This window comes from Lagenorhynchus albirostris, chromosome 2, assembly GCF_949774975.1.
Source record: "Lagenorhynchus albirostris chromosome 2, mLagAlb1.1, whole genome shotgun sequence".
Lineage (NCBI taxonomy): Eukaryota > Metazoa > Chordata > Mammalia > Artiodactyla > Delphinidae > Lagenorhynchus > Lagenorhynchus albirostris.
In genome coordinates, this window is record NC_083096.1 from 166,920,505 (window position 1) to 166,944,103 (window position 23,599).

At 54.6% G+C, this 23,599-nt stretch overlaps 1 protein-coding gene across 2 annotated transcripts in view; it reads left to right on the forward strand.

Annotated features, from left to right (window-relative positions):
• The window catches only part of RUNX3 (RUNX family transcription factor 3), a 60,170-nt gene that overhangs the window by 21,969 nt on the left and 14,602 nt on the right, over positions 1-23,599 (forward strand). The window contains exons 2-4 of one of the 2 annotated variants that reach the window (XM_060142763.1): positions 11,625-11,893; positions 13,776-13,932; positions 21,573-21,677. In XM_060142763.1, coding sequence (XP_059998746.1) covers positions 11,625-11,893; positions 13,776-13,932; positions 21,573-21,677 — 531 coding nt within the window. Of the gene's footprint in view, positions 1-11,608; positions 11,894-13,775; positions 13,933-21,572; positions 21,678-23,599 lie in introns of those variants that run through there. The other variant, XM_060142762.1, reaches the window with a different exon arrangement.

The window sequence follows — 23,599 nt, forward strand, 5'->3', positions numbered from 1 at the left end:
AATATTGTTTAAATGATAATAATAAAACAGACATCCATAAACCCACCACCTAGCTTCTAAAAAACCCCACTAAGTAAGGTGGATGGACCTAGAGTCTGTCATACAGAGTGAAGTAAGTCAGATAGAGAAAAACAAATACCGTATGCTAACACATATATACGGAATCTAAAAATAAATGGTTCTGATGAACCTAGGGGCAGGACAGGAACAAAGACACAGATGTAGAGAATGGACTTGAGGGCACAGGGAGGGGAAAGGGTAAGCTGGGACGAAGTGAGAGGACAGTATTGACATATATACACTACCAAATGTAAAACAGATAGCTAGTGGGAAGCAGCTGCGTGCCACAGGGAGATCAGCTCGGTGCTTTGCGACCACCTAGAGGGGTGGGATAAGGAGGGTGGGAGGGAGACACAAGAGGGAGGGGATATGGGGATAGATGTATACGTATAGCTGATTCGCTTTGTTGTACTGCAGAAACTAACACAACACTGTGAAGCAATTATACTCCAATAAAGATGTTAAAAAAAAAAAATCCACTAAGTGGACCTCAGGGCTCCCACCAGTGTCCCGTTCCCAGTCACATCCCTCCTTCTCCCTGTCCCTGCCACGGCGGGGCAGGGGATCCACTCTCCTGTGTTGACCATCCTCTTGCTTGTCTGTATGCTTTCCGCTTTCAGTGTCATTTTCTATTTATAAGAGCAGTCATTTTGGAATGAACTGAAAGGCAGCAATAAAAGATGTGAGCTATTGAACTACTAAACTTTATTTGGAGGGAAGATCATGGACGGTGGTCAATTCTCCCCATTTTACAGATGAGGAGACTGAGGCTGGAGGCGGCCCAAGGTCACACACTAGCAGGTAAAGATGCCAGGGTGAGAACTCAGAGCTGGTAGACCCTGCATCACAGACTGTCAGGTCACAAATGGAACTTTGGTTTCACTCTATCATTTGTTCAAGAAATGTTTACTATGAGCCAAACCTAGGCTAGACACTGGTACCTGGTCCAGCCTCCAGCCCCATCCAACATTTAAATTCCCTCTACAATATCCTGGCCTCAACTTGAATATCTCCCATGACGGGGAGCTCTCTACCTCTAGAGGAATGTCTCATTCTGTCTCTGCTTCTTTTCCTCATATGGAGCCCAACAGCCACTGGCCATAGTTCCATCCCCAGCATTCGTATGGTCCCCTGCCACGCATGGGCTCTTCAGAGATCTGAAAGCAGAGCTCTCAGCCCCAGGCTTGCTCTTCCCCAGGACAAAGTTCCCAGTTGCTTTAACAGTTCATCAAATGACATGGCTTCAATACTCTTCCCCGTGCTGAGGTCCCTGGGGGTGTCACCTAGGCCCTATAAGAGGGGGCTCAGGGTGGCGCACCCTGCAGGGGTGGCCAGGCTGCGGCAGCTGCTGTCTCTGAGCTCCCATGCAAGCCGGAAGCCCCTTCACGACACCCTTTGAGAAGCAGTAATTGCCCCGTTTTACAGGTGACGTGGCTGAAGCTCAGGAAGGTGATGTGTCATGTCCGGGGCCTCTCAGCCTGAACCTGACCCCAGGGCTCTGGGGCCCCAGGCTCATGCTCTGCCCTCCAGCCCAGGCTGCCTCAGGGACCCTCCCTGCAACCCTCATATAACAGCCACCTTTTTCTGGACCAAGAGGGCAGGCTCCCCTCACCTCCCTGGAGCATTTGGGAGGGAAGGAGGTTAACAGTCAGATACTGGGCAAGTGTCTGAAAGCCCTGGGCTCACAAACCACCTAGAGAGTCAATGCCCCTGAAATAAGAAGCAGCAGAAACTCCCACAGCCAGGGTTCAACTCCTCCCAGAGCTGAGCTAGAGAACAAACTCAAGCTCTAAGCCCTTACTCCACACCTGCCTCAAAACTTGCATGTAGCTCTGTCCACAGGATGGTCTGTGTCTACACGCACTTGACGTGTGCCTATGGAGGCCTATCTGCGTCTACATTAATGGGTCTGTGAGTGTTGACACAGACAGATGTGTCTCCTTGTGAGCGTCTTTGCACACACATACACTTAACTGTTTACATGTGTGGCTGTGACGTAGCAGTGTTGGCCTCCATGAGGACTTGTCCACATAGATGTGTGAGTGTGAGCTGCGAGTGAGTGTGTGTGAGAGTGTGCGCATGAGCATGTGTGTTGCGTGTGAGTGTGCCCATGAGAAGAGGTGTGTGTGTGTGTGTGTGTGTGTGTGTGTGTGTGCGCACACATACCCTGTGTGCCTCGGGTCCAGTAAGATCTTTCTTCTCCTGGCTTTCCAGCGCTCTATCCCTCACCTGCCCCTTGGGTCCTAGAGTTTGACCCTTCCTCCCCATTTTCTAGCCAAATTATAACACCTGGAATAGAGGCCTTTATTATGGAAACAATGACACAACCTAAACGTGAGTGGGGAAAAAAGGACATTACCATCACCAGGCACATTTTTTCCTAAAGAGGACCCTTAGCTGAGGCTTCCAGACCTGGGCACTTAAGGTGCCTGACAGGCCATGGTGACCTGTGGAGGACAAGACCAGAGTTGGTCCCTCCAAAGGTTTGTGCAGAGAAAAGCTAGGTCATCAGGCAGGAGCCTCAGAGTTGGGTCCGGCTGCCAGTGAGCATCCTGTGTGACCTTGAGCAAGTCTATGACCTTGCCTGGGCCTCAGTTTCCCCAGTCATAGATTAACATGGAATGCTAGAACATTGAAGATGGACAGTCCTCCTGGGGATCAAGTGTGGGCTAATACATTTCTCTCCCTGATGGGGTGTCTGAGGCCCAGAGAGGGAAGGGGCTTGCCTGAGGTTACCCAGCAAGGAATAAGGGGACGGCTCCCCTGGGGCCAGCAGCCAGGTCATAAGTCATGACCACCTTTAGGCTCCATTCAGCCCCAACTTTCTATGATTCATAGAGGATTGGAAGCCCTTTGAGTTTATCAAGGTATAAGGCACAACTGCTTCCCCAGCCAATGAGGGTAGCAGAGGAAAACTGGAGCATGAGAGAGTGAAGTCACAAACAAGGACTTCTAGATGTTTAGGACGGAGGGTGGGGGAGGGGGGCCAGGACTCCCACTACATCCAAGGCCAGACTCAAGGCAATGACCCACACAGAAGAGCTAAAAATGTACAAGTGCAACAAACAACTATAAAACTGGGACACCCCTCCCCCTCAGCCCTATGGGTCCGGGCCCAGGTCCACTGTTGCCCAGTCCAGGACCAAGGGACCCATTCCCCACTGACTGGGTATGACCATGAGTACCTTCACTTGTCAGGCCTCAATTATCCCTTCTGTTATTTGGAAATAAAAAAGCCTGACCGTGGGCATCACCATCCCCACTGGGCATGATGAACATGAAAGACTGTAGAATGGGGAGTGGTTCAGACACGTGCTTTGGAATCAGAGGGACCTGACTCCAAATCTAGGCTTCCTTGCCGCATGGAAGCCTCTTTGAGCCTCAGTTTCCACATCTGCCCAATTCACGAGGTTGCTTTAAAGTTCACCTCAGACAATATAGCTTCTCACAAAACACTCTCCCCAGGCCTGGGCCCATGGAAGGGGCCAGGAGACATGAGGCAATGGGCTGATGGGGTGACCTGTGGGCAGGACCAGTCATATCATTTGAGGGGCCTGGTGTAAAATGAAAATGCATGCCCCTTCTTCAAAAAGTATTAAGAATGTCAAGGCAGTGACGGCAGAGCATGAATCCAATTGCAAGGCCCTTTTGTGCGACTGCATGGGTCACGGGCCCAGGAAGCTGGCCCTGCCTGTGGGACATCTGGGGCAGCTCAAACTCAGTTCAGGTTGAGGGACTGAGGCCCTGCCACTGTGGCTTCTACCACCGCACGGAGGGCTACCCCTCTCCCCCGGGGTTGCAGCTGGGATCACGACCGCTGGGCCCTGCCGCTCTCGGTGGCCATTGGAGGCCACATAAAAGACCAACTGTTCTCCACCTCATTCTGCCCCGTTTTTATCTCATGCCATGCATATAGCACATAGTTGATTTCTTTCCGCAAAGGGCTGCGCTTTTTTTTCTTTTCCAAGGGCGACGCTGGAAAGCCATGTGGCTTTTATTGCTGTCAGGAATGTCTGAGGCGTTCCTCTACTACCACATGAAATGGAGCCGTAATCTTCATCTGCGTAAGGCCAAAGCCCCCAGTCTCCTCAGAGCCATCGGCCTCTGAGATTAATTAAGGCTTCACAAGGACTGATAGTCATTAGGACCTATTTGGGGCGATGGAAAATCCCTAATGGGACTGGCTGGGCCCTGGAGGCACTGGGTGGGCAGGCATGGGGGGAGGTGGCATGGAGAGAAAGGCACCCTGGAGCACAGTCAGTGGGAGGCGGTGAGAGGGGGTTCCAGACTCTGCCCCTGGCCTAAGCTGCGACCTTGAGTGAGACCCTTCCCCTCCCTCGGCCTTGGTTCCACCATTCGATAAATAGGAGATTTGGATATGATACCTCAGAGCCCTGTGGAGTCTGACATTATAAAATTCTGAATCCTGCCCACAGTTCTCATGCCAGGATTCTAGTTCTATTCCATGACTGTAACTTCAGGCAACTGATTCTGGTCCATGAGAACAAGAGTGTGGTGGTCAGGAACGTGGGCTCCGGGGCCACGCTGCCTGGATGGAATCCTAGCTCCACAGTTTCCCAGCTGTGTGTCCTTGGGCAAATTACTTAACCTCTCTGTCTTCGGTTTTCTCACCTGTAAAATGGGGGTGATAACTGTACCTCCCCCATAAAAATATTGTGAGGTTAGATGCACTTTAACTGTTGTCAGTAATGATTAATAAAGCTTAGCGTTCTAACCCTGTGGTTCCAATCCTATTCGAACATTGGTTTTTGGACCACCAATCTCTTGGACTCCTATTCTTGCCACCTGATTAAGGTTTGCAGGCATTTTGAACCTGAAAGCCCTCCTGTCTTTCTTCTACTATAGGGGATGCAAGAGGCAACAGCCACTCAGAAGAGCCCTTTCCTTAACTGCCAGAGCGGAGAGCTCCGTCCAGGGCCTGGGGAAAGGCCACGCCCTTCCCTGAAGCCCCCTTGGGCTCCAGGATACCCAGGCCCCTCTCCCCATTCTCCTGCTCTTCCCTGCCCCCCAGCAGAGGAGTCCTCTGATTTGACGGCTCTGCCAGCAAGGAGCTTGGCACCCACCCAGTTGTGGATGGATGCACTGTGACCAGCCAGCAGAGCAGAGACAGAGCCCTGCTCTGTCAAGGAGTCATGTTAAAAGAAGGGCCCTCAAGGGACTTCCCTGGTGGTCCAGTGGCTAGCTGTGGCCCCAGGTTCAATCCCTGGTGGGGGAACTACGATCCTGCAAAAAAAAAAAAAAAAAAGAAGAAGAGCCCTCGAGACTTTCTTGTTTGAACCTCTCAGGTTCTGAGGCCCAAAGGGAAGAAGCTCTTTACTCTCTGAGCCTCAATTTTCCCACCTGTAAAGTGGAGGAAACAAAATCTCTACCCTGCGGAAGCCTCATAAGGGTTAGTGATGATTGGGGTAGCACTCCCAGCACACAGCAGGAGTCCAACCAATTAGGGCAATTGTTAGTCATAGACCACAGCACTCTGCCGGAATTATTTCCGTTTTATAGATGACCAAAGTGAAGAACGGTGAGGGTGGTAGGAAGGCCAGACCCAGTGGTGGGAGCCAAAGCCAGAATCCACTTTCCTGGCTACTGCTGGGGCCGCCTCCCCTCTCCTGGCCACACTTGTGCTGAGACCACCCCTCTGTCCTTCGTCCTCCCTCTCTCATTCCCAAAACTGGGCACCCTCTCCCAGGGGAGCTACAGCAGGGTGGGAGTGGGGGGCTCCGCGGCTGCAGGGACAAGAGGGGAGCCGGCACCTCCTGAGGCTCCAACCCGGGGTCACCGTGAAAATCATCTGGGGTACTGTGGGGAGCCGGCCCAAAGCCTAGAAGGTTGGTGAAAGTGAGGCCTGCAGCCAGACGGGGCACTTCCCCTGGAGCGATGGGTCGCACCTGGCCGGGAGGGGGAGCTGGAGGGATGCCCTGCAGCCCTGGCTCGCGGCTCCGTCTGCGGGCTCCAGCAGGGTGGGCGGAAGTCAGGCCGCCCGGCTGTGGTGCTGCCCCCTGGCCTTGCAGGAGCTCCGTCCAAGTCTCCCTTCTTCCTCGGTGACTCAGGTCAAGTCTCTCCCCGTTCTGGACCTCAGTGTTCCTATCTGTATACTGGGGACTACAGCTGAGTCAGCCTCCTCCCAGGAGAGTCGGTTCCGAGGTGAAAAGAGAGCAGGCTGTGGGAGCGGACAACCCCTGCACCCGCTTCCCGGAGTCTGAAGGGTCTGCTGATTTCCAAGTCCACCGTTGTTTAACAAATTGTATTGCCTCTAGCTCCCCTACCATCATCACAGCTAACCGTACTGAGCTCTTTCAATATCTGTACACTGGGCTCTTCCCATTTCTTCATTTAACCACTGGTGGGGGGAGGGAGGAGGAACGTATATAACCATTTGAGGTGCCTCCTCCCCGAATTTTGAGTCAGATTGAGCTTTTAATCTGGTGCTTGTCCTCCTTAGCCCAGAAAACCTTGAGCAATGTTTCTTTTCATTTAAATGGGCGTAACACCTACCATGTACACATGAGGATCGAAAGACGCACTTAAAGCCCAAACACAGTGCCTGGACGTGATAACACCTCAGCCAACATGGCTGTTACTTCTCTTCCTACTTTATTGTCCAGGGGACCAAGGCTCAGAGAGGTGCAGACCCTGGGCAAAAGTTACAGCCAGTTAACGGCAGAGGCTGTAGCTGTGTCCTACTCACCATGCTCTCCCCAGCTCCCTCTCCCGCCCCTCAGAGTCTGGTCCTTTCCAAAAGAGAAAAAAAAAAAAAACCCTGCAATTTGAGAAGCCACTTGTCCTCCTCCTCCAGCCCCATCAGCAGGAGCCTTCCTGAGAGGCTGCCCAGGAGGGACAGCCTCAGAGATGGATTCTCGGGGGGTGAAGGCTCCCAACTCCGGAGGCAGCAACCCCTCAACCGTATTACTGTTTTTCATGACCCTTTCTCACTAATTATATATGTATGTTTTAATATATGATATATAGGTAGCATATATAATAAAACTTACATATGTATAAATATATATCTGAAATAAGGATGCAGACAAGTCCTAGTTTAAACAGCAGCATTCTCTTTCTTTTTCTTTCACATGGAACAATTGATGGTATTTTTCATATGGTGAAACACAATGCCCCTCCCCGCCAGATTGTGAAATGGAGCGATTAGAATGACCTCCATTCACAGAAGAGGAAACTGAGGCTCAGTGAGGGACAGGAATGTTCCACCTTGGGTTCCAGGGCACTAGGAAAGAAACAGCTTTCACCATGGGTCTCTCTGGAGTGGGTGTGGAGGTCGGGCTGGGAGAAACCAACAGCTTCTGCATGACTGTCCTCTGTCTATTCACTGGACTGGGGCTCCCATGAGACTCAGGATAAAGGGAACAGCTGCCTCCTGAGGAGGGCGTGAGGGCTGACAGTGCTGGCTGAGGTCAGTTTCTACTTGGGAAAGTGTCTGTGGGGAGGTAGGGGGTGAGGCGAGTGGGTTTCCAGAGTGAGGGTCTGAGAGCCCAGGGGAAGGTGAGTCCTCAAGGTCCAGGCACCGGCAGCCCTGTGATGGTTGCTGGAAAACCCTCCTGCAAGCTGTCTCTGCCTGGACATTCCTTAGCTCCCCCAGGCCACCCCCAGGAGAACCAAGGGGGACAGGATTGCCAAGGACTAGGTTCCGAGTCTGGGGAAGCTTTGAATTTGGGAACTGGGTATTTCACAAATGGGAAATGTGAGGCCCAGAGAGGGGAAGGGACTTGCCAAAGGTCCCGGACAAGGGGTGATCAGGACTTATTTTTTTTAGTATAAACAACAGTGCCAGCTAGAATGGATGGAGCACCACCTATGTGCCAGGCCTGTGCTAAGCACTTTACACACAATTCTATGAGGAGGCCACTGTTATTACCCCCACTATACAGATGAAACAGATGAGGCTCAGAGAGGCTTTAAGCAATTTTCCCTAGATCACAGTAGGTGGTGGAAGAACTCAGGCAGTGGAACCTCAGACCAAAGCTCCTTCCACAGCCAATGGACCTCTTAGGTTTTCCAGAGCATATACGTCCACTATCTGGCACGGCTGGGGGGTCCTCACCCCTCCCCAAGCACTGGGACTCCCTAGGAATCAGACCTGCCCTCAGAAGCGCTCTCTCTGGTGGGAGGGGAGAGACGTGCAGGCTCCTCACTACCGGGAGTGCGCTAGGAGCGCACTCCTAGACATTCTCCTGCAGCAGGAGGAGGGTGCCCGACACAGGGTCATTCTGACCCCATGGATCCCCTTCCAGGGGTGGAGGACACTTGGCGGGAGGAGTGGCTCCCAGAACCCAGACTCTGCAGGCTCCAGGTTGTGTCCCTGTTTACCCAGCTCTGGGCCAAGGTAGGTCCAGACCTCTTGGCTTCCTCCCCCTGCTGTGGACAACTTGGCGTTCCCTTAGGTGGGCTGTTTGTCCATCGGTCCCAGAGAAGAAGGAGAGGAGATGACTGTCCACATAAGATGGGGAAGGGACAGGGTAACTGGGTGTCCCAGCTTGGGGACTGGGAGCTTTCCAACTGTAAGTGTCCTTCGAAAAACGGGGAGAGATGGGGTGGGAAGAGAAGGAGAGAGAGAGGTGTGACCCTGAGTCTGTCAGTCTGGGGTGGGGACAAAGCAGGTTTGCCTTAGGTTGAAATTGGGAAAGAGCTGGTCTGTTCCTCTGTGAGTGCTCCTCAACCCCGGTGCTCCGGAACAGGACAGGAAAGTACTGTGCATTTCTGCCAGAGGGAACGTTCTGCAGCGGGTCAGAGGGCGCAGGAGCCCTCCGGTGTCCGAGATGCGAAGGCAGAGAGCGTCCTTGTCCGTTGGGGGCGGAGAGGGCAGCCTCTGGTCTACCACAAGGCCACTGGTTTGTCCGATACGTAGCGCACAGATAGTGAGGAATAGGGCGGGAGGTCTGTCCAGAAGGGGCAGCTTGCAGGAGGTGGCCGGCGGCGCCTGAACGCGGGACCGCAGCTGGCGCACATCTGTGCGCAGAGCCTGTCGGGGCATCTCCGCGGCTGGCAGAGTGCAGGCGTCAACTAGCGGTGGATCTCGGAACTGCTCCTCCCCCGGCGGCCCCGGCGACCTCCTACGTCTATAACCCAGGTTCCCTGGTTCTGGCGCCCACTGGCAGCGAGCGCCTTCCTTAGGGCTGGAGCCATGACGGGTCCTATGCCAGGTGCCAAGATCCACAGGAGTCCTATTCTCAGGAAACCCATTTGTAAACCAGCCGTAGGATGAGAGGGAGAAATCAGGCGGAGAGACAAGTAAGGGCATGGCTGCAAACCAAAACCATTCGACAAACCGGATTTACGAACCTCAGAGGCAGCGGGTCCTGGCCGCTCCAGGGCAGTGCGGCGTCGCCCGTCCTCCCTGGCCCCGGGCCCTACCTGGCAGGAAGCTCCCAGAGGTTGGATGCGCCAAGGTCCCGATTCCTCACTTTCTTCTAGTTCTGCGGCTAGTGTCTGTGCTCACGTGAGCGAGCGGGCCTGAGCCCCGGCGATCTGCAACTCCGACGTGTAGGCTCTATAAAAAGGTCCAGTGATGGACCTTCGTCGTCCCTGTTCTCTAAATGGCCCGAGGGACTGACGTGAGGCTCCGACAGGGGTGGGGATCAGCTCTCCAGGTGGTCGAGGTTGGGCCAGAGCCGGTCCTTCCTGGAGCGGACGCAGGGCTTGATTTCGTTTGGCAACGACGAAATGGCACGCGATGCGCCGGGGTCAGATCCAGGGCGAGATCTTGCAGCCACCTTCAGATCCTATGCTTCTTTGCTCCCGAGGCTTGGAATCGGTCGTTTTGCACCTGTCGAGTGCCGGAAACAACGAATATCCAACCCGATCTGCAAAACGGCGGGGAGGCTCTGCACGCGTTCGTTCCCCAGACTCCAGGGAGCGCATCTGTGGCGATAATCCAGTGTGCATGGCGGCTTGATCTTTGCAGTTCCCCTCCTCGATGTAGCCTGTCCCTACGCCCGCTCGCCCGGCCTAGGAGGCGGGAAAGGGATTGTTTGCCTGCTTGCCGCCGGGGAATGGTTGGGCCACGCAGCCGGGCGTGGGAGCGAGGACCCAGGGCCGGCGAGCAGTGCCTCGGCAGAGCTGTCTTTGGTCCCTGCCCGCGTGGCCCAAGCGCACCGCCCGGGCAGAGGTGGGCGTGGACCCGCGGGAGCCAGTTTGCATCCACATGGTGGATGAAAATTCCCTCCTTTGGAAGAAGGGGCCCTTAGCTTTGCAGCCATTCCTGCGTTATCTGCACAGTTTTCCTCTCACCAGGGACTCGCGTCCTCTTCCACGATGCAGGACAGTGTTTACATGCGCGCGGGGTCGGCGGGGGGCGGGAGTAAACACTCGCATTTTTCAGGCCGCACCGCGTTTTTCGAAGACCCTCAGGCCGCCACAACGAAGAACGACACAGCGAGGCCTGCGCGATGCTGAAAGTTATTTTGAGGGGAGAGAGGAGAGAAATGGGGTTACTCGCCCCCAAGCCGATGAGGGCGCATAAGGGACACCCTTCCCTCTGTCCCCAGTTTGGCACCGGGGCCACCGGGGCCGGGAGGAAAGTCGCGCAGAGCTGGGAGCTGCAGAGGCCTCTGGCTCGCGCGTAATCTCGTATGCGGTGGAGGCTCTTGGGTCAAAATAATTTGCGGGACAGGTAGGGGCAGTGAGAAGCCACTTTGGGGCAGCTCCCCGCTGGATGTCGCCGGCCTTGAGGCCCCCACGGCCCCCAGCTGAGAGTGCAAGCTTCACAGGCCGAAAGCAGCTGGAGTGGGGAGGCCTGGCTGCGGGCGGCCGGGAAGGGCGACAGAAGAGCAGCTGCAGCCCCCGGGTCAGGAGGCGGCGGCAAATGAGCCTCTGTAGGGACTAGACGTTTTAAACAAATTCTTAGCCTCGGCGCCGGCTCCCCAGAACTCTCAAGGAGCCCCGGGTCGTCGCGCTGGGGCCCCCCAACCCCGGGCGTCCTCGGCGGGGCGGAGCCTTCCGCCCCTCCCCGTTGGGCGGCCTTCTGCGGTCCCCGTTCCTCCCCCGCGAGCGCTGCCGAGGTGCCCGCGATGGGGGCTCCGATTGGCTGCACGACGCGTCGCTCGGGCCGGCCCCGCCCCCTCGGGCCCCGGGGTACTAACCCCTCGCGGGCGGTTTCGGCACCGCCACTTGATTCTCGAGGATTTGCTCTGGGGCTGCGGCTGCGGAGTCGGTGGGGAGGCCGCTAGCGGGCTGCGGGGGCGGGAGGCGGCGGCGGCGGTGGCTGCACAGCCCGCGCGGGCCCCGCCGCGCTCAAGGCAACCGGGATCGCCGCGAGGGCGGCCACACGCGGGCCGCTCGCCCAGGATGCGGGACTAGCGGACAGGCTGCGCGGCCGTCGGGGCAGCGAGGCCTCGCGGCTGGCTGGCCCAGGGGAGGCGTCCCCGGGCGCCGCCCCCTGCGCCCTGAGGCCTCGGCCCGGCTGCTTCTGCTTTCCCGATTCTCGCGGCAGCGGCTGCCGAGGAGGCGCCCGCGCCAGCCACCCCCGGGGGAGCCGCGCCGCCGCCGCCCGCCCGGTGCCCTGACGGCCGCTGTTATGCGTATTCCTGTAGACCCGAGCACCAGCCGCCGCTTCACACCTCCCTCCACGGCCTTCCCCTGCGGCGGCGGCGGCGGCGGCAAGATGGGCGAGAACAGCGGCGCGCTGGGCGCGCAGGCGGCCGTGGGGCCCGGCGGGCGCGCCCGACCCGAGGTGCGCTCGATGGTGGACGTGCTGGCGGACCACGCGGGCGAACTCGTGCGCACCGACAGCCCCAACTTCCTCTGCTCCGTGCTGCCCTCGCACTGGCGCTGTAACAAGACGCTGCCCGTCGCCTTCAAGGTGAGTGCGGGGCCCTGGGCGGGAGGACACCGGCCCTGCGCCTTCGGGCGTCTCAGCTGCTGGAGCCAGGGCCCCAGAAAGGGAGGGGCGGGGACGTGCCCGCGACCCCGCGGCTAGAGCCCAGCAGCCGAGCCACGGGCGCTTGCGGTCTCTTTGCGCGCTCCGGCCGGGGACTTCGGCGTTCCTTCTTGGATGCACCCGACACGGACGACTTTTAGAGGATTTGGCCCCTCCACCCTTGGGGAGCCCTGCGGAGAGATGTTGATGCGGAAACGGGCGGATGGGGCTTCGCTCTTCCCCAGCCCGGATCCCTCGGACACAGCCCTGCGGGCAGCGGGGCAGAGGAGCCCCGGGACCGGGGCGAGGACACCGGAGGCGGGGTGCGGAGGGTGGAGAGGGCCTACCCTCCTCTCAGAGGAGCAGCACCCCTCCTTCTGCACTGCTTCAGAAACACTTCCTGCTCACACCGTCAACTCCCGGCTTCTGAAATTTTACACCGGGAGGCTCTAGGCCGGGATCGGGGGCCTAAACGAACCCTAAACGGTTGCGGCCGGGATCCCGAATGTCAGGCAGAGACTGGGGGCGCTCCCACCCCTGGCAACCCCCAGTCATTCAGAGGAGCTTTTTCTCTTTGCTGGGGAGTAGGCGACTGTTTCATTTTCATTTTTTTAAGGGGGCAGCGAGATGAAACGAAAACGCCTTGGTTTTCCCCTAAACCTCTCACAGCTGCCGTGAGAAAGGGCAAGGCAGGAAGGGCCAGCGGCTGGGGGTGGCGGGTGCCTGAGGTGGCTGGAAACAGCGGCTCCTGGCAGCTGAGGCCGCCCTTGGTCCCATTAAGACGACTCCAAATTGGAAAAAGGGATGAGTGGCTCTTTGAGGTCTCCCGGGTGACATCTTAAAATACCAGTGGGGAAAATCTCCCGGGGAGAAGGGGGAGGGGGAAGCCCGTGTGACTTTAATCCTCAGATCGGAGGTTTTACTGTCACTTGGAGCTTAAAAGGAATCTTTGAAATTAAAAGAAGACAGGATGTTGACAGGAAATCTGGCCTTTTTAATCAGACCCCAAACATTTTCTCCTTGAAATTTTTACCATCTGGATCCCTAGTCCCTGCACGCGGTGGCCACGTTTAAATGGCTGTGACTGCCTTTGCAGTCTGATTCCTTTTCAAAAGGCATCTGCCTCCCCATGCTCCTTGGGATGGGGGCGTGGGGGAGACTGTATTAGGGGGGCATCTCCACCCCCATCCTGCAGTTCCCAGCAGGTGCATCCTCCTGCTATCAAAAGCCCCTCTCTCACTTTAAAGGGGTTTTCTGGACAAACCCCTCTGAAAACACCAGTTTGTTTTGCATTTTGCATTTTCCCTGCATAACGAATTCAGGCTCTGCAGAGGCAGATAAACTGGGCCTGGGCTGCATTTCAGGGCCACATTTTGTACCCCAAAGGGCTCTGGCATTAATTGAATGTGGGGAGCAGTCCCGTTATTATTGATGATATTATTTTCATTTAGAGACTTGGTTGCTAGGAGCATGTTGATTCCTCTTTTGCTCAAGCCGAAGGGAAGAGAGGAACTGCACCCCACAGCATACTGCCTGCGCTCATTCACCGCTTTCGCTTAGATTAAATTTCATTGAAAGGATAAATTGTTCAGGACGTGACTTAGCCAGTTGATCTAGGATTTGGGTGTGGAAGGTAGAGATTTTGTCCTTTGATTTTTGTTGTATTGGGGGGCAGGTCGCTCTTGTTTTTAACCTCTTCTCCAACCCGCATTTGAAAAATCTGCAGTGCGCGTGGGACCTAGGGGAGCTGCCCGCCCAGCTCCTCCCCTTCTTTCCTTGGCCTCCTCTACCTTCCTAAGCTGTCCCCCTGCCCCCATGCCCTCAGGTGGTGGCTCTGGGGGACGTGCCAGATGGAACGGTGGTGACCGTGATGGCCGGCAACGATGAGAACTACTCCGCTGAGCTGCGCAACGCCTCAGCCGTCATGAAGAACCAGGTGGCCAGGTTCAACGACCTTCGCTTCGTGGGCCGCAGTGGGCGAGGTGAGCGGGAGGGAGACCGCGCCAGCCCAACTTTGGCAATGGCAAAGGCGGGGAGAAGGAAGCTGAGAGCGAGGTCTTGGGGTCCCTGTGGCAGCCCCAGAAACAGGTCTTCAGGGCCAGCTCTGTCAAAAACAGCGGTTTGGAACCCCTTAGGGTGTTACAGACCCTTTTGAGGATGTGAAGAACGTTAGGGTCTTTTGCCGGAAAAGACACAACTTTCTTCCCATTTCTGGGGTTTACTAACTTGTGAAGTCTTCCACACCTCCCCTCTTTCCCGGTTAAGCACCCTTGTCTCACAAAGGTGCCGGGAGAAGATAGTAGACTATCACTGTCTTCAAAATGGGGCCTCGTCAGTCTTTTTTGGCAGGATGCTTCTAGGCTGATTTAGACAAATCCTTGGTCTTTAGGTCCCCAGCGCCCCAGCCAGTCTCCCCACTGGGGTGGAATCTCCCCCACACTTTGAGGCTGCCTCTCCCCAGCTGCGGTCTCCTGAAGCCACAGTTTCACCAGTTCTTCGAGCCTTAAGGTGGTTTAGAAAAGAAACGAATGCAGTGCAGGATGCTGAATGTTGGAAAGCATAGCTTGAAGGCTGCCGTCTCCCACCCTAGAATCATGGCTTCAAGCATAGCTTGAAGGCTGCCGTCTCCCACCCTAGAATCAAGATCAGACCTGCCTGTCTGATCTTCCTCAGGCAATATGAAGGAAGGCGGGACCAGACGCCGCTGTGGCTGCTGCCAGGGGCTGTTGAGTGGGAGGCTGCTGGGACCTGAAACCCGTCATCACTTCTGGGTGGAGAAGTTCTAGAACCCCTGCCGGGGTGAAATGGAGACTTGAGGGCTCGCTGGCCCTTTAAGACCAGCCTGCTGAAAAGGGGGGAGTGTCCTTCCCAAGCACCAGCCGGCCCCTCCCGCTTAAGAAAGTGAGCTAGGTTCCCTCTGCTTCCAGTTGGGACAGAGGCGGAGGCAGAATGGTACTTTTCATCACCAATAAACAAGACCTGCTTAAGGTTTTAGTTCCCTCTGAGCCGCCAGTCCTGCTCGGAAAAGGGCATCTGGGCACCATTTTTTCCTCTCCAGCCGCTCAGTGTATACATACAAATGTCAAACATATTTTGACTTTTCAGCATTAATTAAAACCAGGGCATTATTTGCATGTAATAACTGTTTACTTGTTACTTTTTATGAAACTGAAATAGTTTACATTCTTTCAAACATTTCCTGTTCCTGTTGGCTCCCTTCCCCACGCCCAGATTTCTTTCAGACATTGCCCTTAACTGGTTGCAGGTTGATGGATGGAAAATGTTTGCTTTTATGAATTAAGCTTTCATTGCTGCTCCTAATTAGTCTTCAAGCCCCTTTTGTCATCCCCAATCTCTCAAGCCTTTTGCAACTTAATCCCAGCCCCAGCCCTGAGTGGAGAGTCGCTCGCCGCTGGCTGGTGGTAGCTTGCTTGGATGCAGTTGGACGGCGGGGTGGTGGCCAGGTCCGCAGGCCCAGATGGCGGTGGCGAGGGAGGCCCCCTACAGCTGCAGCAGAAGGGGAGGTCGGTCTTGGGAGCCCAGTGAAGCACCTACACCCTCTTCTGGGAGGTGAACTCCGGAAAGCGAAGAGACGGTGATTCTGTGTTACTGAGACCCTGCCTGGCCCTTCTGCTGCTGAAAACGATTTCTTTGTGGTATTTATACCCACAGACCCGCACCCACCCTGCAAGGCCCACCGGGAGGGAGATAGGTTTCCAAAGCATTGTGTAGCAGCGTGTTCCTGGAGCAGGCAAGGCTGAGGCTGGGGTCATGGCTCTGGGAGATGCAGGAGGCTGGGTCTATGAGGCATCCTCACAGCCATTCTCTTGCCAGTCTCAGTGGTCCTGGGAGGCAGAAGAGGCCTGAGTGGGCGCTCCGATGCCCGTGGAACTTGACGGGACTTTCAGACCTTGGAGGCTCATGGTCTTCAACAGCCTGGGCTCTACAACCAGCCGACCTGGATTTCAGTTCCAGCTCTGCCAGTGACTTGCTGGATGATATTGGGCAAATGGCTTAACCTCTCTGTGTCTCTGTTTCATCGTCTGTAACATGGGGATGATAATGTTACCTACCTCGTGGGATTTTTGTGAGCATCAAGGAGACGGGTACTAGCATATCAGTTGGCACATGCTGAGAGCTGGATACAGGTCAGAGATTTTGTTACTTCAAATGCCTGGGACTGGAGGAGATCTTTGCAGTCCCTTTGAATGGTGACAGTCACTGATTTTCTGATTATGGTGTGGTTTGGGCGGGGGTGGGGGAAACCCAGAAAGTGTGAAGTGTCGAGTGGGAGAAGTGGAGGCGGCTGGCAGTGAGATAGGAGGACACAGGGGTCCTGTGGCATGCAGCTCCGCATCTGCCGTGCCCCTCCTGCCCACTGGGAAATTCCCTCTGAGGAACAGATCGGTGTTTGACACAGTTTGGGCCACTTTAGGAGGCAGGACAGGCTGGGGTTTTGGACTCAGAGCCTTTCCCTGGCTCTCTGACTTCTGCCAGAGCTAAGAAACCAGATGGAAACTTCTGCTTGTTTCCTTGCATTTTACTCCTTGAATCTGTCTTAATTCCAAGAAGGTAGCTTTCCGTAAAGGCGTACGCACGATACCACCCCAGAGCTCTCACGATAAGCCTGAAGGTGTAAACCAAGAGAAGGAAGGGAAGGAAACCAAGTCATTCTCCTGCAGTGATTAGGGCCAAGGTCCCCGCCCTGCCAGACGCAGTGCCCCTTCTTACAAAAAATTTTTGCAGCACGCCCTCTACCATCCTACAATTGAAACGCGCAAGATAACTTAATCTATCCACCTGTGTGCATATTCAAAATCTATATAATTCCATAGCTATAATGGAGAGAAAAAGGAAAAGTAACTTATAATGATGTATCTATTTGAATATGTAAATGTTGGGGCGAGATGACAGACACTGTGAGGTGGATGGGTGTTTGCACCTCTAGCTGAAGCCCCGTGACCCCTGCGGCCGACCCGACAGGCCAGGTGTACATGACTCAGTCTGAACGTGGCACTGCCGTCAATGACATGATTCGCTGAAGCTGTGAGCAATTCTTGGCAAAATTCTGAGCAAAATTTAAAAAAAAAAAGAATTGTCTTCCCTCCCAGAAAATTCAGTACATATCAAAAGAGTGTAAAAACTTTTTCCTTGTTTTATCTAAAACTGAGTTAGGCTCATGGCTCAGAGAATCTACATAAGCAAGTTTTTCCCACACGGGAAGAGTGAATAGTTGATTGCCCTGTGCAGTGCTAGACATTTGCATTCCCCACCCCCCCGCCTTCCACATCCCACCTCTTGAGGACCACGCAGCACACATCCCCAAAATGCTGTCTAGGAGGGGGCCACTGGCCTAGGTAAAGATGAAAACAACATGACTTCCTGAACTGTCATGACCTGGTGAAAAAGAAACCGTAGTGTGTGGAGACAGATTTGGGAGCCAACGTGTAGGTGCAGGCTTAGGGGGACCACTGGTGGGGGAGGAGTGGATGGCTTCCTGGTCGACACTGAACAAATCCAGAGGCCCCCAGAGATGTCCCCTCCCGCTGTCCATGAGACCCCAGTGAGTGGAGCTTGTCCCACAGGAACCCAGGGAAAGAGAGACAGGGACTTGCCCAAGGGCACACTGCTAGACCCCGCTGTGTCTGCTGCTCCATCCAGGGACCCAGGTCCTGCGGGGACGCCTACGGCCACTCTCAGCCCCAAGGAGCAACTATTTCCAGACAGAACTTCTCCGCCTCCTACCAGGGCCGGTGGGAGCACCTTGATTTGCAATTCCTGGGCTCCCAGCTGATTGAGAGTTTGCCCGGGGTTCCTGCACAGTTGTCCACCTCCTTTGTCCTCTCAGCTTCCTGCTCTAAGAGAGTGGAGAGGTGGGCGGATGGGTTTGCCGCCAGGTGGAGAGAGAGGTGATGGGCGCTCAGGGAGACAGCTTTCCCCACCTGTGGTTCGTGGGGCCCCTGCCTCTTGTGGCACCTGACACGTGCCCCTCCCTCCCACTCCTGCTCCCAAGTGCCAGCCCCTCCCTTCCTCCCTCCCTGGTCTCTGTGGGTACCTGGGAGGGGTGGTGTCAGGCCTGGAAACTGGGAGGAAGCTGTTAAGGTGGGCTGGTGACCTCAGGGCAAGCCTGTGGTTTGCTGCCTGGTGGGGGCTCCTCACTCCCCAGGAGTAGATGCTTAGGGTCGGTGTGAAGGGGCAGGCTCCAGTACATTTTAACCTTCCTGGGCACTCTGCCTGGATACTGTGTGACGTGGTCAACTCATTGCCCCTCTGTGAGTCTCAGTTTTCTAATCTGTAAAATGGGAGCAGTAACCTCTGCCCTTAATTCATTTAACAAACATTTATTGAGCACCTACTGTATGCCAGATTCTGTCCTAGGGGACATAGCAGTGAACAAGACAAAAGTTCTGGCCCCCAGGGAGCTTATAATCTAGTAAAGGGAGACAAAATAAATAAGTAGGTAGATTATTAGAAGTAATAAGCATTAGGGGGAAACTCAAGCAGATTGAGTGGGAGTGGGAAGGTCTGTGACGCTTCAGAGTGAGCTTCTTAACCTTTCATTACCCCATGGACCCCTTTGAAAGTCTCAGAATTGTGCTTTTAAAGAATGAAATAAAATACAAAGGATGGCAAGGAAAACCACTTATATTAAAACATAGCAAAACGTTTTTAAAAATTGTGATAAATGCGCTGCCTTGTTAGCTTGTTAAATAACAAGATCTAGCAACGGGTTTGATGACGACCGTGACTTTGAAGTTGTGACGAGCATGAAAGATATTTAAAGAAATCTGCAACGTCTGTAATGTGATATGTAAATATGTGTGACGTCTGTTGGTGACAAGGTCACAGGGACCGCTGTAATGCCTCTGTGGTTTGTTGCCTACGTTCATACTTAAGAGAGATGCTAAATTTCAGCTAGAGGCTAGGGACAATACAGTTGTCATTTTTTTCTTTTCCTGTCCCAGTTTCTGAGCCCGCTCAATTCTAAGAGGGATGCCAAGTTTAAAATGCCTCCTTAAAAAAAAAAAAAAAAAAAAAGCCTCCTTTAGATAAAGTGACCAGGGAGGGCCTCACTGGAAAGGTGACTTTTCAGTGATGACCTGAAGGAAGGAAGGTGAGAAATAGAGCACTCCAGGGATCTGGCAAGTGCGGGCACAGGGGCCCATCCAGCCCTGGGCTGTCAACCTCAACTACCCAGCGGCTTGGCACCCTGCGGTACCAAGGAGGTGACGGAAGGGTCAGAGGCTCAGGGACCCCTGGAGAGGGCCTGACTGGTTGGGGGAAGGATCCAGGAGGGAAAAGACCTCAGAGTGAGGGGAAGCAGTAGGGGGGAAGGAGGGTCCCAGGAGGGGTGGGGCCTGGAGCGGGAGGCCTCTGCACTTCCTGTTTCCAGAAAGCATGGAAAGCGCCCCTGTGGTCTGAGTGAGGGCCAGGTGGGTGTCTGGCCCAGAGCTCCAGGTCGGGAGTGGGTTGCATTTCCACCCCTGCCTCCAGCTGGCAGCTCTGGCAAATCCCTCCAGAGAGGCCCCACTCTTCCCCAGTTTGAGTCACACCTCAATTTAAACCCCTTCTGTCCCCCTACCCCCTTACACCCCCCCAGTCTCAGAAGCCCTTGGGTTCCTGGGTGTGGCCCCGGGAGCCTGGCTGGTTTTCTTTTGTGCTGGGTTGTCCTCTTCCTGAGGCTGGAGTTTTCCCTCCATCACCGATCAACAAGTACCAGCCATGCTAAGCTACCGTTTCTCACACCCCGCTGCACCCCCCCCCCCCCCCCCGGCCCCGAGCTTTCGTCTCCTACTTGTGAAGTGGGAATATGGAATCAGGCCTGCCTGCCCTGGCGAGGTGTTGGGAGGATGGGGACAGCCCTGGGGGGACACAGGTGCACAGGGCCATCAGCCCCTGCCCTCGGGGAGTCCCCAGGCCTGTAACTGGGGACCAGAGATAGGGGTGCTCGGGGGCAGGGCAGGAGGAGGCCAATCTGACTTGAGGATCAGCGAAGCTCCCCCCACACCCCTCCCCAGCCTCACACGCATGGAGACTTTGATGCTGGTAGAGAACAGGGCGGGAGAGGGGACTCTCACTTCAGTAAAGGTGCTGGGAAAATTGGGGTGCCCTTTGAAGAAAAACCCAACCAGTAAACCCCCAGAAGAATCAAAGAATTCAACGTGGAAGGTAGAGAGGATGGTGTTGATTGAAGGTAACCTTTCTAAACACAAAATGACAGGAGAAATCACCAGCAAGAGGTAGCACTGAAAATGCAAATCAGCTTGTGTCAGAAAGCGAAATGTAAAGGCCAGTGAAGTGGGAAACCGACTGCCACAAACAGGACAGGAGAGTGTTAACAAGCTTGATAGAGTGATTTTTCCTTAAGGCATTGAAACCTTAATAGAAAAGTATGAAAGCCCATGAAGCAGTGATTTGTGTTGGATTAGGATAGATGATAAACATATAAAAAATTTCAGTCTCACTAGTAATAGGACAAAGGCGACAAAGTCAAGAGTGTTTAAGAGATCTTTCCACCTTGATAGATGAGGTCACGAAGATGCTGACAGCATCACGGTAGACTCGGGCCCACACCAATCACGACGATCCTCTCCAGAGAGCCATCTCACCGGAGAGATTAATGCCCCTGAATCCCTCCCAACCCTCTGACGCGATGAAATCACTCACCGCTTCTTGGAATCTATTCTAAGGAAGTAAGCAGAGATGTAGGCAAAGATTTTTATAAACAGAAGGCCATTTTCGTTTTATTTTAAATGGTAAAACAAAAATGATGATTTTAAAAGTTTTCTCCCGTCTCAGGAATTTTGAATGGAGACTTTGGAGCCAAATGTCTATCTAAAAATAGAACAGAGCTCTGGAAATAACAGTTGTGTCTACAAATGAAATGTCTGCAGTTCCCAAATCAGTCCTTTTTCAGCCCCAGCTGCACACGCCAATAAGCAATTAGCAGCAAGGTAACACCCAAGAGTAAGGAGGTGGATAAGAAAAGGTGAGGCTTCCAGGAGTTGAAATGTTTTGCAGCCATTAAAAATGAAGTTTACGAAGAATTTTTAATGACATAAGTGCTTATGATGTGATGTTAAGTGAACAAAAAAGAGGGTACGGAAATACTTATTTTAGTGTCATTGCAACTATGTAAAAACATACACTCGCCTAAAAAGGGTTGCAGGAAAGAACACCCAAATAAATGTTAATAGTGTTTATCTCTGGCTAGTGGAACTGTGGGTGATTCTTTTTTCTTCTTTTTTATATGTTCTGTGTTCTCAAAGTCTTCTATAAAGATCACTAATTATTTTCATGAAAAAAAAATATGTACTCATCTGAGCTCCCCACCCCCAAATCGCAAGGGTCTCTAGGTAGAAGGAACAGCACAAACAAGGCCAAGAAGCAGGGAGGAAGCAAGCCAGGGTGGCCAGAGCGTGGGGCAGGAGAATGTGGTAAAGTTGGTGCCAGACCTCCTGGGGCCTTGAATGCCAACCCCAGCAGCTTGAATTTTACCCAGAACCCTATCTTCTGCCCAGGTTCAAAGTAGAGAGACCTGCTCCTTCTGGAAGATGAGGGCTTCAGGGTGTTGTGAATAGCTCCAGGTGCCAACCTCTTCTTTATTCCCCACTCCCCCCAGGGAAGAGTTTCACACTGACCATCACCGTGTTCACCAACCCCACACAAGTGGCCACCTACCACCGAGCCATCAAGGTGACCGTGGATGGACCCCGGGAGCCCAGACGTAAGTGCGGGAGCCACTCAGCCCCCTGGGTCGGGGAGGAGGGCCCAGCGGGGGAAGGGCGGTCGCCGAGGTCAGACAGATGGCACTGGATCCTGGGGGCGGTGGCGGACGGCAGTCCTCCGCTCCACACCCCCGCCCCGACTGTGTGCCTGTGCTTAGCCCGGGCTGTAGGAAGCCATTCTGGGAAGAGGAGATGACTGAACCAACCTGACCTGCCCTTGGCTCCCTGTACCCCAAGGGATGACTGCCCACTGGGGGCCGGCTGGGGGAGTATGGATTTGCAACCTTTAAGGAAAGGAAAAGGATGGGTGTGTGTTGTGTGTGTGTGTGTGTGTGTGGTGTGTGTGTGGTGTGTGGTGTGTGTGTGTGGTGTGTGTGGTGTGTGTGGTGTGGTGTGTGTGGTGTGGTGTGTGTGTGTGGTGTGTGTGGTGTGGTGTGTGTGTGTGCTATGTGTGTGTGGTGTGTGTGTGTGGTGTATGTGTGTGGTGTGTGTGGTGTGTGTGTGATGCGTGTGTGTATGTGTGGTATGTGTGGTGTGTGTGGTGTGGTGTGTGTGGTGTGGTGTATGTGTGTGTGTGTGTGTGTGTGGTGTGTGTGGTGTGTGTGGTGTGTGTGGTGTGGTGTGTGTGGTGTGTGTGTGTTTGCGGGTGGAGGTTGGGCCAGGTTTGCTCTACTCCACCCCAGCTTCCTCTGCCAGTGGCGGAGGGAGGGAGCCATCAGAAGTAGGGGCTGCTCGGGCTGCAAGGCCAGATCCCCTCCTTGGAAACGTTCTTTGAGTCTTAGCATGTGACTTAAGTCACATAGAGCCCAGACACTCTGACCCCAGGACCCACATCTTGAGATCAGGAATGCAAATTTGATTCTGCAAATATTTATTGAGCACATATTCTGTGCAGGGAGCCCTGATCCGTGCACTTTAGCATCAAAGAAAGTTCGTGTTTCATTGCTTCTGCCTGCCGAATGACCTAGAGTTTGCAGATTCAGACTGGGGGCAACTGGGGGGGCAGCTGCCACAGTGGGCCTGAGGCCTGTGCTCCCTGAATGAATGAGTGAAACAAAGAAGCAGCTGGTCATCGCCGGACTGGCTGCTTCCTGAGCTCTGAGCAGAGCTCTTGTGTGGACTGGCCCCCACTCACGGCATGCTCATGCCCGGTGTATTGAGAGCTGCCGTGTCCTTCTCTTTGTAACTGTGGCCCTTTACAGTTTAGAAAACCCTCTCACATTTATTGTCTCATGGGATCCTGAACCAAAGGGTCACTAGTTCCAGGGAGGAGAGAATCCAGCCCTGGGGATGTTGAGAACCTGACCAGGGCGTCACTGTCTCAGGTGCAGGGAGGCGCCAGCCTTCCCAGAGGCAGCCTTCAGTTCCAGTTCCAGGGCTAAGTGGGCCTGAGGCAGGAGGCTGAGAATGGGGCGTGGCTGTACCAGGGCAGCGCCAGTGAGGGCCACGCAGGCCTGGCTCCCCATCTGTCCAGTTCCTGGGCCCACTCCAGTACCTGGCCGCTTGGGAAAGGCTCAGAGCTGGGCCCGGTGGCCCTGGAAGAGTTTCCCTGTAGGCCTCTCCGGGCCACACCTCCCCCACCCTGCCTCGGGTTCCTGAACCTGGTGGTCAGGCCCCAGTTACTCACCTCCCAGCTGGCACCTGCCCTGGCCAGATTCCTGCCGAGTCCTTCCTGCTGGGATTGGATGTGGATGGGTCCGTGCCCCTGGTCTTGGACTTTGTGGCTCTGAACAATCATGGCTCCCTTTTGGCCTCAGTTTTGTCATCTGTGAACCGGGTCAGTGACCCCAAGAGTCTCAAGGTGGTGATGGCCGGGAAGCCCTTGTGAGCCATAAGCCCTTGGTGCGGAGAGCAGATTCTGAGCCAGCTTGCCAGCTTGGAGACCTTGGGCAAGGTCTGATCTCTGTGGGCCTCAGCTGCC